General features: G+C 41.4%; 1 protein-coding gene across 4 annotated transcripts in view; it reads left to right on the top strand.

Annotated features, from left to right (window-relative positions):
- Positions 1-13,302, top strand: part of PRKG1 (protein kinase cGMP-dependent 1) — a 1,185,335-nt gene that overhangs the window by 1,038,724 nt on the left and 133,309 nt on the right. For 3 of the 4 annotated variants that reach the window (XM_045802398.2, XM_045802397.2, XM_045802400.2), the window contains one exon: positions 8,773-8,838. In XM_045802398.2, coding sequence (XP_045658354.1) covers positions 8,773-8,838 — 66 coding nt within the window. Of the gene's footprint in view, positions 1-3,600; positions 3,828-8,772; positions 8,839-13,302 lie in introns of those variants that run through there. The other variant, XM_045802399.2, reaches the window with a different exon arrangement.

Genomic DNA, 13,302 nt, shown 5'->3' with positions numbered 1-13,302 from the left:
TTCTTTCCCTTGTCTTTGGAGATGTGTCATGAAAGAAGTTGCTGTGGCTGATGTCGGAGAGGTTACTGCCTATGTTCTCCTCTATGATTTTGATGAATTCCTGTCTCACATCAACCATTTAGAGTTTATCTTTGTCTATGGTGTGGGAGAATGGTCGAGTTTCTTTCCTCTGTATATAGTTGTCCAATTTTCCCAGCACCATTTATTGAAAAGACTGTCTTTTTTCCATTGGATGTTTTTTCCTGCTTTGTTGAAGATTAGTTGACCACAGAGTTGAGGGTCCATTTCTGCAGTCTCTGTTCTGTTCCACTGATCTATGTGTCAGCCATCAGAAGGGATAATTACCCAACATTTGCATCAACATGGATGGAACTGGTGGAGATTATGCTAAGTGAAATAAGTCAAACAAAGAAAGACAATTATCATATGGTTTCACTTATTTATGGAACATAAGGAATAGCAGGGAGATCATTAGAAGAAGGAAGGGAAGAATGAAGGGAAGCGGGAAACAGATGGGGAGATGAACCACGGAAGACTATGGACTCCAGGAAACAAACAGGGTTTTAGAGGGGAGGTGCATAGGGGGATGGGCTAGCCCTGTGAAGGGTATTAAGGAGGGCACGTATTGCATGGAGCAAAACATGAATCATGGAACACTACATCAAAAGCTAATGATGTACTGTATGGTGACTAACATATCATAATAATTTTTTTAAAATGCCCTGCAAAAAAAAAAAAAAGAAAGAAAAAGAAAACATTTCATCATATCACAAGACTAGTTTGACATATTCAACTAAATTTCCTATCTCTACATGTGGAAAGAATGCCCAGATCAGTGCACAGACATCTGGCAAAATCTCAAAGTGTGATTATTCTCTTAGACAATGTGTGAAGAGCCTTTACACATCTGTCTGCTCCACTATAGTATGGATATGCCCGGACAATAATGGTCTTTTTTATAGTCAATACCTTACTCATATTAACTGCTTCATAAATATTTGTTGAAATGTTTTTAAAAAAAGTACTCATCTGAAATGATTTCCTTGATACTTTACTTCATGATAGCATACAAAATGTTTCCTTTAATTGAGCTTGAGCTTTCCAACTAATTTTTAAGATTTTATGTATTAGGTAAAGGGAAAAAAGTTCACTTAGTTAATCTCTTTTTAGAGATTTTATGTCTTTATTTGGGAGAGAGAGAGAGAGCGAGTGCATGAACGTGAGCGGGGGACGGGCAGAGGGAGGGAATCTAAGCAGACTCCCCCCTGAGTGCAGAGCCTGATGCTCCTGACCCATGAGATCATGACCGGAGCCAAAATCAGGAGTTGGGAACTCAACAGACTGAGCCACGCAGGTGCCCCTCAGTCAATCTCTTTTTAAAAAAATGAATCCTTAGGGCAGCCCCCAGGCACTGAATGATGTGGCCTTGCCCTCCAGTCTGGCTTCTGCTGGCCCCTGCCTTCTTTTCCTCAATCCTGGAATTCCAGCCTTCTTTGTTTTACAATAAGGGATTTCCTTTTTTGTTTTACAATAAGCTGTTTCCTTCTTTGTTTTACAACATGCTATTTCCTACCTCAGGGCTCCTACCTATGTTGTACTTGCTTCCTAGAAAATACAGCTCCTGGCTCATGTTGCTAACAAATCCTTCCGGTCTTACTGTTTAACGTCCTCAACAAGGTTGTCTGTCCTCTGAATTGCCAAGTGAGGTCCTCCCTTATTATAGCTCTGATTGTGTGCTCTTTGATCGGCGTTTTCGAATACATGCTTGCATACTGATTTAACTTCTGTCCCCACTAGACCACAAGATTCAGGCACGCAGAATATAGTAGCCCCCAGCAAGTATTTGTTAAAATAATTATTGCCTTGTTATGATTATATTCACGAAACATGTGAATACTTAAGAATAATAAAGTGTTTGAAGGACATTTGCCAAAGTGTTACCCGTAGTTATATCTTGGTAGATGCCTTCATAGTATTTTTCTATTTTTCTCTCTTTTTTTGTTTATTTTTTTCTGTAATCAATATGTAGACATATTTCTTAGGTGGATTTTTTTTTTTACCTTTATAAATGCTACTAAAAGATCATGGAAATTTGCACGAGTGAACGTTTGAACTGGGATGGAGGGTTCTTGGCAATGCCATCTCCCTGCGCACAGGCATGAAGATAACAGCCAGCGTCTTTCAAGGAGACTGTCACAAGTACAGTGGTTGGTCTCTATAGCACCTGAAAAGGTGATAGGTCAAGGAGCACAGGACCTCCAACCCTAAATGACAATGCAGAAACTTTTCTTTCCTGGATGTTTCCTTTGAAAGCTCTCATGCAAAGAGTTGACACAGCTAGATTTAAATTTGAAAATGTGCAACAAAGTGAGACGTGGATGGGAAGCGGGAGAGTATGGGAGCACGGAGGCCAGTTATGAGGCCAGAATCAGCATTCCTGGTTGGAATGGTGATGGCCCACATGGAGCAGTAGCTCTAGGAAAGTGCAGGAAGGAGAGGGACAAGAGAGAAGGCAGGGATAGAGGCAGTCTGAGCAAACCTATGCAGTGACGGAGAGAGCAAAGAATGAATTTAATCTTTTGCACCTAGGCAAGTGTAAGAATGGTGATGTCATTGACCCAAAGGGTGATTTCATAGGGTGCCCAAAGAAAACCAAGGTTTTGTGGTTAAGAGGAAGCGAGTTGGGTTTGAATTAGAAATTACAGTGTAATATTCAGAGGCAGGCGTCTAGGAGGAGAGAGGTAAGGGCTAAAATAAAGTCTTCCGAGTCAGTATAAAGCCAAAGTTGATACCATAAGATGATGTGAGATTTCCCCAGTGAGGTAAGTCAGAGCAAAAAAAAAAAAAAAAAAGCAGAAGGCCAGAAACAAAATTTTGAGGAACACCTATATTTTAGTGAACTAAAGTACAGGATTCAGGAAACTAAATTGAGAAGGTGCTGTCAGAAAGAATTAGAAGACTGATGTATTATAGACACGTAGGGACGGAGTTTCCAGAGAGAAAGCGGAAAGGGTCACATGTTTCTGAGATGTCCTAGAGGACCCTAAAGTGATGATCTGATGCTGACAGCTCAAACTGACTGATTGCTTCCTCTCTGCCAGCCCTGGTCAGAAGACAGTACTTATTCAGTGCGTCGATCCATTTTACAGAGCATGGGAGGTGTGAATCACGTCAGAGTAACTTCATGGCCAAATAGGAAGTAGAGTCAGTGACTAGCCTGAGACAGCTCTTTTGTCCCTAGAACCCTTACCTGCTCTGGGATCTAACTTTCAAATCGGAAGGCATGGTTGAATTCGCCACAAATTCCGCAATTCTAGTTCATGACTAATTCAAAGCGTAATTTCATTTTAAGTGTCTGTTGGATGTTCACCATTTCCCTTGTAGTACGTCTGCCTTTGATTTTTGAGATGGAAAGGGTTTAATTTTGTCCAGCGTGAAGCACACTCCACCGTGGGCTTATACTGCTGCACTTGCCTGGGAGGGAAGGGCCCTGAGCCGAGCGTCGCTGCAAGGTCCCCAGTGTCAGTTTCCGTGCAGGCTGGCTCGGAGGGAGGGCTCGGGCTTGGCACCGGCGGTCACATTGCTCTAGGGCTGCAGGAGCCTCTGGGGCAGCAGCTACTTTGCATGAACTCTGTTCTGCTTTGGCCTCCTGCGCTCCTTGTCATTCCCCTGAGCTCCCTCGCAGCTATGAGGCATAAGAAAATTGTTTCAGAACGAGAAGAGCCCATGGAAACCCTTGCTATGGATTGTTCCGACACGGACAGTGACTCCACGCTGGGATACAGTGATGATGAAGATTCCAGTGATGAAGTTCAAAGAGTCTCAGAGTCAGTGCATAGAAAACTGTGTTTGCAGATATTTGGGGTGTTTTTCATGCTCTCTGATTTCACTGAAAGGAATTTCTAACTCCTCCAGAAAGGCTTAAAAAGAGAACCCTACTTAACTGCCTAGGTTTGCCTGTAATTACTCATTAATCAACAGCATGTTTGTGAAGTAGCCGATAATCTGCAATAGTAGCTACTTGCCCAGTAGCACGTGTTTATTAATTGTCAGCTGCAGTCAACTAACACACAGGTACCACAATGGATGAGTAGGAGGTTTGGTTTTTAGAGACAAGGTGCGTGCTGACCTGGACTCTCATGTAGATACAGCTACGGTACTTACTATAAAGAAGTGTGCTGAGCGTTAAGAGGCATATGTGTTTGGTGATGTTTTTCATTATCTTATAATTCAAGTTATGAAATTATCTTGTGGTTAGCATCAATGAGACTTTCAAAATCTCCCATATTCTTCTGCTGGAAATGATCATATACCGTGAGCTGATAAAAAGTAAAAATCAAGGAAATCTGTTTTTATAAATAACATGATCTCCCCCCTTCCTCTTTCTCTCATCTAAGCCCGTATTACATGAAGCCCCTGCTAACTGGGCAGGTGTTCTGTGTGAAACCAGTATCCTAGCAGCTGTGTAGGGATAGAGAGAAGTTTAATAACCACATGCAGCTATTAGGATATCTGTAATAGAGGAGTATGTAATGTTTTATATCTCAATCCACATATTTGCTTGGACCCTCAAAGGAAATAAGCAGACACAGTAAGTCACAGTATCGTCAGCGTCTATGAGTAATAATGTCTTATTAGAAGTTTCCACCATCTCTCCTAAAATAAGGTGTTAGCATATGTCAATACTAGATCAGATAGTATTCTGTCTCTCATGGGAGTAGGCTCTCTGAGTCCACAGGGACAGCGTTTCTAGATACCTGCCTAGACAGGCGTAATGGCACGAAACACCTTAATAGCAGAGATACAATGACAGCGTAGTGGCAACATGAGTTTGGCATTGAATGAACTTGGCATTTAATTATTGCCTATTGTAACATTATTATAAAGCCACATCGCAGGGCTAGGACATAGTCACGGATAGGAATTCGAACACTTTGAGAATCAAAATGGTTTATTGAATTAACTTTGCGGTTGAGCACCCACAAACCTATGAATGCTATTTTTATTGACAACTAAATATATTTTTTATGGTGACAGACATTCTGAGTACTTACTGTGCTAAGTCATTTTGCATGAGAATGCATTTAGGTTTGTTGTCCAGCTGGAATCTGGTAGCAGAGTGTATAAGTAGTGGACTTTTCTGGGCAGACGTGAGCTCTGCTGCCAGCCAGCTCCATGTTCAAATTCCAAAGCAGCAACTCACCAGCTATGTTGGACTCTGGGTGTGCTACTTAACTTTTGTCCTCCTGTGTACGTTTGAGATAAAATACCCCCCTCTGCTGTCTGCATTAAGTGAGATTTGTGCAAATCACCTAATACAGTTCCTGACATATGCTAGGTACTGAAAAAATGGCAAATATTATAATCTAATGGTTAATATATTGTTTTTCCCCACCCTATGCCTCTTTTCTTTTTTGATATATGTTACTTTACTAGGTACTAAGCCTGATTGTAGGCCATAACTTACAGATTTGCCTTTTTAAAATAAAATACTTCCAATTTCTATTGACTATGTTACTCTTCTGATATTTTATTTTTCCCCATCTGTATTTTAAGCTATTTGTATTTTCTTTTTGTTGCAAGAAAATTGCATTCACTTTAAAAAGTATATCCAATTTAGTCCTGATAACATAGTGAAATTTTAAAATGTTGCAAATTTGTGATGAATTAAAAAATAATATGCACAGAGAATATATTCAGAAAACATTATTTTGTATATATTATGTTTTTAAAAACTTTTTGAGCAATTTGTAAATTGTCAAGATGGTAAAATATTTTAGGAAATTCAGATTTAATAGGATGTTTTCTATAAAGCTGTGTTAGGTGTTCTTTGGTTTTTTAGACTAGCAGCAATGTGTAGTAATGTACTACTGCAAGCACTACCTAAGAAATAAGTCATTCTTGGAGCACCTGGGTGGCTCAGTCATTTAAGCATCTGCCTTCAGCTCAGGTCGTGATCCCCGGGTCCTGGGCTCCAGTCCCATGTCCGGCTCCCTGCTCAGCGGGGAGCCTGCCTCTCCCTCTGCCTGAAGCTCCCCCTGCTCCTACACTCTCTCTCTGTGTCAAATAAGTAAAACCTTAAAAAAAAAAAAAAAAGGAAAGTCATTCGTATGGTTTATGAAAGACCTAATGGGCATTACTGATGTTTTCTGCCCATTGTCGTGTCCACTTCACTGAAAATTCCTGCTCAGAAAGTAGTCATGGAGTTGAAGATACATTGTTCCTTTGGAGCAGAAAGCGTATCTGCGGCCTGTTGGGGGGAGTGTTTCGTAAGCCACTGGACCCCGTGGCCGCACCGGAGGTGAAAGAACCAGAATTCCCAGAAGAAGACGCTGCTGTCCCTGGGCTGGGCGTTACGGCAAACTTGAACTCCGCCGCATTTAATCCCGTCCAGGGAGTGCGCACGCTCACCATTCCCGCGTCCCAGGCTTTCACGTCGCTTGTAGCTTCCCTCGTAAAACCGGGACAATGTGAGTCCAAAGCCTGCTCTCTGCTCGTCCCACCCACGGGCTCGAGGCTGTGGTGCTTTGCCATTCTTGTACCACACACTTAGTAGACACCTCCTGCATACCCCTGCATTCGGGGTCACATGGGGAATGTAACTAGCCATGGACCCTCCCTGCCCTCCTATGGTTTAGTGGGGGCGGGGGGATAGAATCAGCAACCAAGTGACCCCACAAATACGTGTACAGATTACAAACCGTCATAGACACTTGGGTCGAGAGCTATATCAGGCCATGAGAACAAATGGGTGGAGAACCTGGTCTAGTTAATTCTCAGCAGAGAACAGAGGCGGCCAGTTTGGCTGGAAGGTGGGGACGGTTGGGAGGCACTGGCAGAATCCTGCTGGGGGCTGAGGAGATCGGAACGGAAGTTGCCGAGTCCAAAGCGAGTTTAGTATGACACGTGGATTAAAGATACACACTCATCGATAGTGTCTCTCCTTTAATAGCAGTAACCAGTGAGAAACAGAAGAGGAAAGATTGCTTTTGTAAGAGAAAGCAATGATATAAAACACCCAAGAATTCTTTAAAAAAAAAAAAAAACCCAGACCTAGTGAAAAAGATTAAGAAATTCTACTTACAGACCTAAAACTAGCTGTGAACAAGTGGAGGGTGATGTGTTGTGATTGTATGGAAATTAATATAATCAAAAAGTCCTTCTTCTGAAATCAATGTGTCAATGTAACACAACTCTACCAGAATCCCAATGTGGGTTCCATCGGAAGTGGAAACATTACTTTAAAGTCCCTGTGAAATATGAATGCTTAAAAGCATCATCAAGCTATTTCTGAAAAATAATGTTAGTAAGGGGGCACTTGTTTACCAAATCCTCAATGCTAATGGTTACTATAAAACAACTGTAATTTTCTTCAATTTTTTAAAGTTTTTATGTAAGTCATCTCTACACCCAGCGTGGGGCTCAAACTCATGACCTCAAGATCAAGAGTTGCATGCTCTACCAACTGAGCCAGACAGGCACCCCACAACTATAGTTGCAATATCATGGGGGGTAGCAACAGTGAAAGACATACCAGTAGAAATTCCTGGGTTCAGAAATATATGTTAAAATGTAGTGTATTTTGAAAAAATAAAAATTCAGTGGTTACATCTTTATTTTTAAGACTTGAAAAGCCCATTATTAGAGACCATGATATTTGGATTATGATTTTTAGAATGTATTATTAACAGTATATTTTTTCTGTATATTTCTCTGTAATGTATTTCAAACTTATATTTATCATGATGTTAACTTTGAAATTTTACTTTTCTAGGAAAAAGAGTACGTTTTCTTGTGCAACTTAATGTTTCTAAACAATGGCACTATGACATTTTTAGTAGCTCAGAATGAAATGTGAATGTTAATTTACAAAGTCTGTCTTTGACCTCTGGGTAAGACAAGAAATAAGAACACATTTTTAAAGGTTTAAGAAGTTCATAGATATGCCTACAGTGACAAATTGAATATTGCCAAATAGTATATACATATTTCAATCAGAGCAATTAAAATTTGTCAGATAATCTTGAAGAACTGAGAACTCTGGTATTGGTGAATAAATGTGTGTTAGAAGTTGCCAGAAGTGGGGCGCCTGGGTAGCGCAGTCGTTAAGCATCTGCCTTCGGCTTAGGGTGTGATCCCGGCATTCCGGGATCGAGTCCCACATCGGGCTCCTCCGCTGGGAGCCTGCTTCTTCCTCTCCCTCTCCCCTGCTGTGTTCCCTCTCTCGCTGGCTGTCTCTCTGTCACATAAATAAATAAAAAATATTAAAAAAAAAAAAAAGAAGTTGCCAAAAGGTTAGCCATTTTAAAACAGGGTCTCTAAGGTGATAATTGAAACAGATCTGTTGTTCTCAAGGTTATAATAAAAAATTCATACACAAATGGGTTATTCAGTCCTCAGAAATCCATCTTCAGGTCCTTTAAAACTCTCATTACTCACGTCATTACCACCCTCATCGTTATCCAGTTAATTCCTTAATTCCCCAAAAAGCACAGGGAATGAGGATATAAAATTTTGTTTCACTTGTATAAATGAAACTTTAAGATTGAACATTCTAACTCCTGGATTATAATTGTAGGATTTGAGGGATTAATGGCAAGAGTAAGGTGGTTCCACCGGATGAAAAATTTTGAGACATGAACGAGGCGTAACCCTGGGGATGGATAGATCAAAGGGGTCTACATAATTCACTGTTTCCTGAAAGTAATAGCAATGAACAATTTTCTTTGGTTTTAAAAGTATTTTAGTTCAATCTCTCTCTTTTTTATACAGGGAGGATGTGAGGACAGCAAACGTAATTGCCGCAGAGGCTGTGACCTGCCTTGTCATCGACAGAGAGTGAGTATACTGCCTTATTCTGCGCACTGTGTGCTCCAGTCCATGACGTGCATAAGTTCTCGGAATTAGACATTGTTTTATGGAGTTACTAACACTTGTTATTTTTTCATTTTAAAATTAGTTGTGTATTTGATTCTCATTCCCTTGTATATTTGATTCTCATTCCCTGTTATTCTTGGAAGTGGCTGGCTCTGCCATTCTAGCCTTGAAAGTGTCCACAGGGTTCTTAACCAGGGTGAGACCCACCGCAGTTAGCTCGTTTACACGCATGGGCCATCATGCAATGTCACAGAAATGTCGTCAGGATTCATGAGACACATGAGGAAAGCATGGGTCCCAGTGTTCTTTTTTCTACAGGGGAGGATCTTAACAACGCTAGCTATTTGGGTGAATTTTTAGAATAATAATAATTATTACTGCTATAGAATATGTAATAATATATTACTAGTATTATTATTATTAAGAAATGGATCATTCCTTCGACATATTCTAGTTCTCTCTATTCTCCCATCCCCAGACTCCTATAAGGGAAGCATTTAAGGAAGATACTTTTGGAGAAACCATCATTTTAGACGTAGTCATATATTTAGGGTCATGCCAAGTGTGTTCGATGATGCCCATCCCTGTTCCTTCTCTCCATCTGGCTTTGCTAGTCTCATTGCCTGCGTGCTTTATCGGTTCAACTACAAATATCCAATTACTGATGCTCCAAGGGCCTGGGTAAAACGTGTGGGTGCGATCTGGAAGCAGTCCTCCGGACTCTTCCTCATTGCCATGTATGTGGAGAAGCGTATCAGAAAAGCCAAGTGGCTAACCCAAGGGGAAGAAACGCAAAGCACCCATTTCGTGCAGGAGGAGAGCTGGGATGGGCTGTGGGTGTCAGGGTAGCCTGCCCCTGGGGGCCAGATGTGAGCAGTCCAGAATAATGGAGTTGCCTGTGGAGCTCAGCAAGCTCTAGGTGGAGCAGGATCCCACCTGATCCAATGATCTCAGTTCCAGAGATCCTCGGCTCTGGGTCACTAGAACCAGATTAGTGGCATGACCACAGAACGGCATGTCCGTGAATGTCTCTGACACAGATATTCTTTTTTTTTTTTTTTTTAGATTTTTTTTTTTTATTTATTTATTTGACAGAGATAGAGACAGCTAGCGAGAGAGGGAACACAAGCAGGGGGAGTGGGAGAGGAAGAAGCAGGCTCATAGAGGAGGAGCCTGACATGGGGCTCGAACCCGGAACGCCGGGAACACGCCCTGAGCCGAAGGCAGACGCTTTAACCGCTGTGCCACCCAGGCGCCCCTGACACAGATATTCTTTATCTGGTCCCCATAATCAACCATTACCCAGTTGTTTCCTTCGTTTGCCTAACATCTTACTGAGGATCTACCATGTACAAGGAGTTGGGTTCGGTGCCATGAGAAGAACCAGAGGAGTAGCACAGATCCTGGTTTTGGGGGTTTGTTCTACAAGAGAAGATGTGACCTGTGCCCAAGGCAGAAAGTGGGAAGGGTCCAGAGTGCACACCTAAGGGAGTCCAGCGAAGGGAGCGATGACGACTCATAAGAATCAGGGACGTCTTTGTGAAAGGGCACAATTGGATGGATCTGGAATACAGGCAATAGAAATAGTGTGAACAGCACAAAGGTTCTCGTAAGCGACCACTGAATCATGTCAGCTGGCCGGAGGGAGGCCGTGTCGGGGCGGTTGGCAGAGGTGCTGTGGCAAGTGAGTTTACAGACACGTTGGGGCTGGTTCACCACGAACACTCAATGTTGGGACGAGGGTAACTGAGAGTTTTATGCAACAAAATAGTGTCACCATATTGCTATATTGCTAGACTGATCTGAGAATGCCGTGTAAAATGAATAAGAGGCATCTGTACATCCAGTGGTGGTCATGAGACCTGTTATAGGAGGACTGCATTAGAATGAAGAGGTGAACCCAGAGGGCTTACTCCTTGACTGAATGTAAAGGGCATAGAAGGAATTAGGGGTGTACTCAGGATCGAGAAGATCCACAGGGAGTATAAAGGAATCCATTTGGGAGGAGAAAAACCAGTAAATAACACCAAAGCGTCAGCTATCATAGCTGTGCTGGAAACCTCACAAGCCAAGAGAAGATTCATGAGAGGAAGGATAGTCAGCTGTGTTCGGTGCAGGTAGAAGCCGAGAGGTATACAGATAGAGGGGAAGAGTTTCAGTCAAATGGTGAGAATGGTGTCCAGCCTGGAGGGAGTGAGTGGGCACTGAGGAAGTGAGAACACCCAGACTAAGGGCTCTTTCTTTCAGGAACTTGGTAGAAGCTAGGGAGGGACATTGGGAGGGGGAGTATGAGGCATTGGTGGGCCCTTGGAGAGTGTCCTCGTGACGAGTACTCATACATATCCAGGAAGATGGAGCAAACGAAATACTGGAGGGAATATTTGTTGGAAATGGGGCCACAGGGGAGGAGATGGTGGGCAAACAAGGAAAGAATACTTGGAGAACATATGTTTCTTTTTTTTTTTTTCTATTTCTAAAAGGAGAGGTAGAAAATTTGTAGAGATATAGATAGATAAGGAAAGTTATGAGAATTCAGATGGTCTTGACTTGCCTCTAAAATATAAAGCAAGAGGAGTGCCTGACTGGCTCAGTCAGTAGAGCGTGCGACTCTTGATCTTGGGGCCATGAGTTTGAGCCCCACACTGGGTGTAGAGATTACTTAGAAGTAAAATCTTAAAAAAAAAAAAAAAAAAAAGTCTAAAGTGAGAAAATATGGCCAGATTTTCTGAGGCTGTGGATGTGCCAGGTGACTGGGGTAGACAGGTAATCATATTGGTTTATATCCCTACAGTTCTTTAATAATTTATGAATTTCCACATCCATGGGATCCCAGCTGGGAGGTAGACGGGATGTTCAACAGAAGAGGAAGCAGAAGCCCATAGAAGTTGAATAACTTCATAAGATTTCCTGGTAAACAATAAGCCCAGATTAATCAGAGAAACAAACTAGATAGGATTTTTGTGGGCCTTCTGGTCCTGCTTCTTCAACTGAGTTAAGTGAGGTCCTGAGGCGTGGAGGAATGCCACGTACCATACACACTTTTGCGCTCATCTGGTTTTCTCTTTTCTTCAAACCTATTCATATATTGTGGGAGCTGGGCCGTGCATGGGCTTTGTCAAATAAAACCCAGTAGTTGAATCCTGACTACACCATGTTTTGAGATTATGGGCAGTTACATAAATTCTAAGTCTCGGTTTCCCTATCTGCAAAATGGGTTAATATTATCTAAACTTAAGATTGCTTTGAAGATCAGTTTATCATATGTGAAGTTCCATGCATATCACAGGATGTATAGTAAGCATTCAACAAATGTGCTCTCCTCTTCTTAAGGAAGGCACAGAAGCCCCTCTGATTTAGCAGTTTTTCTATCCGGCAGAAGTTTATCCTTAGGAATATATACAGAGGGTACCCCTTGAGAGAGGAGAATTATAGAGAAGATGGCCTGACTGTAGAAGTCAGAATGTGCATATCTTAGAGGAGAAGAGGGTCTTCCCACTAAATGTTGAATTCACAGCTTAAAAAACAAACCAAACAAACAAACAAATAAAAAACCATCACCACCAACAACAAAAAACACTGTAACTGAAGCCTGCTGTCAAAAGCCTGCTGCTGGAACCTAATTTATGGCCAATTAGGGGAGCACCAGGGCTTCATCCCGTGCAAACAGATGGCAGACATTAGAACTGTCAACAAAAGGAGCTTCTTTCTCAAATTTACAAGCGAGGTACCATGTTACATAAGCCAGTAATTATGCTTTATCATTCCAGAGGGAGAGCAAAATAACATTATTGTAACTAATGTCAGAATTTCTTTTAGAAAATGCTCATTGACAAACTAGAAAATGATTAACAGATACATGGTTTTCCCAGAAGTATTCTCCAATGATTAGATTCTTGCAGCCTCATCATGATCTTAGTAACTATCTGCAGTGATTCTAGATTTTGTGAAAATTGTCTAAAAAAGAAGGATATCTGTCTAACAGAATGGTCTATTTCCATTATTAAAATTTTTGAATATTTAAAAAAATAACTAGGTGTCTTTAGCACCTCTCATTTTGGAATCCATGAAAATAAATAAATGTAAAAGTAAGGACATCACTGCATCCTATAATCGGTTATGCGATGTCTACTTCTTCTTTGGAGTGACTTGGTGATGAAGCTAGAGCTTCAAGGAAAACCATTTATCTTTTGACATGTTGAGATCATTGTTGAAAACAGTAACATAACCACTAGTAAGTATGAAAAGAGTTTTATATTTCTCCCCAGGAAATGAAGATCTAAGTTAGAGTCCTAACTCAATCCCTGATTTACTATGTAACTAACTTCCCAGATGTAGCCATACTGGTTATGAAAATTAAAATATTTTCTTACTGGTTGGTAAATAGCAGTGGTCTGAGCTCCCTGTGGGTCCCTTGTACTCCCCTAC

The sequence above is a fragment of the Ursus americanus genome, chromosome 6 (genome assembly GCF_024610735.1).
Source record: "Ursus americanus isolate L20-20 chromosome 6, mUrsAme1.1.p, whole genome shotgun sequence".
In the NCBI taxonomy this organism is placed as follows: domain Eukaryota; kingdom Metazoa; phylum Chordata; class Mammalia; order Carnivora; family Ursidae; genus Ursus; species Ursus americanus.
The sequence above is the reverse complement of the archived record's forward strand: the minus strand, read 5'-3'. Positions and strand labels throughout refer to the sequence as shown.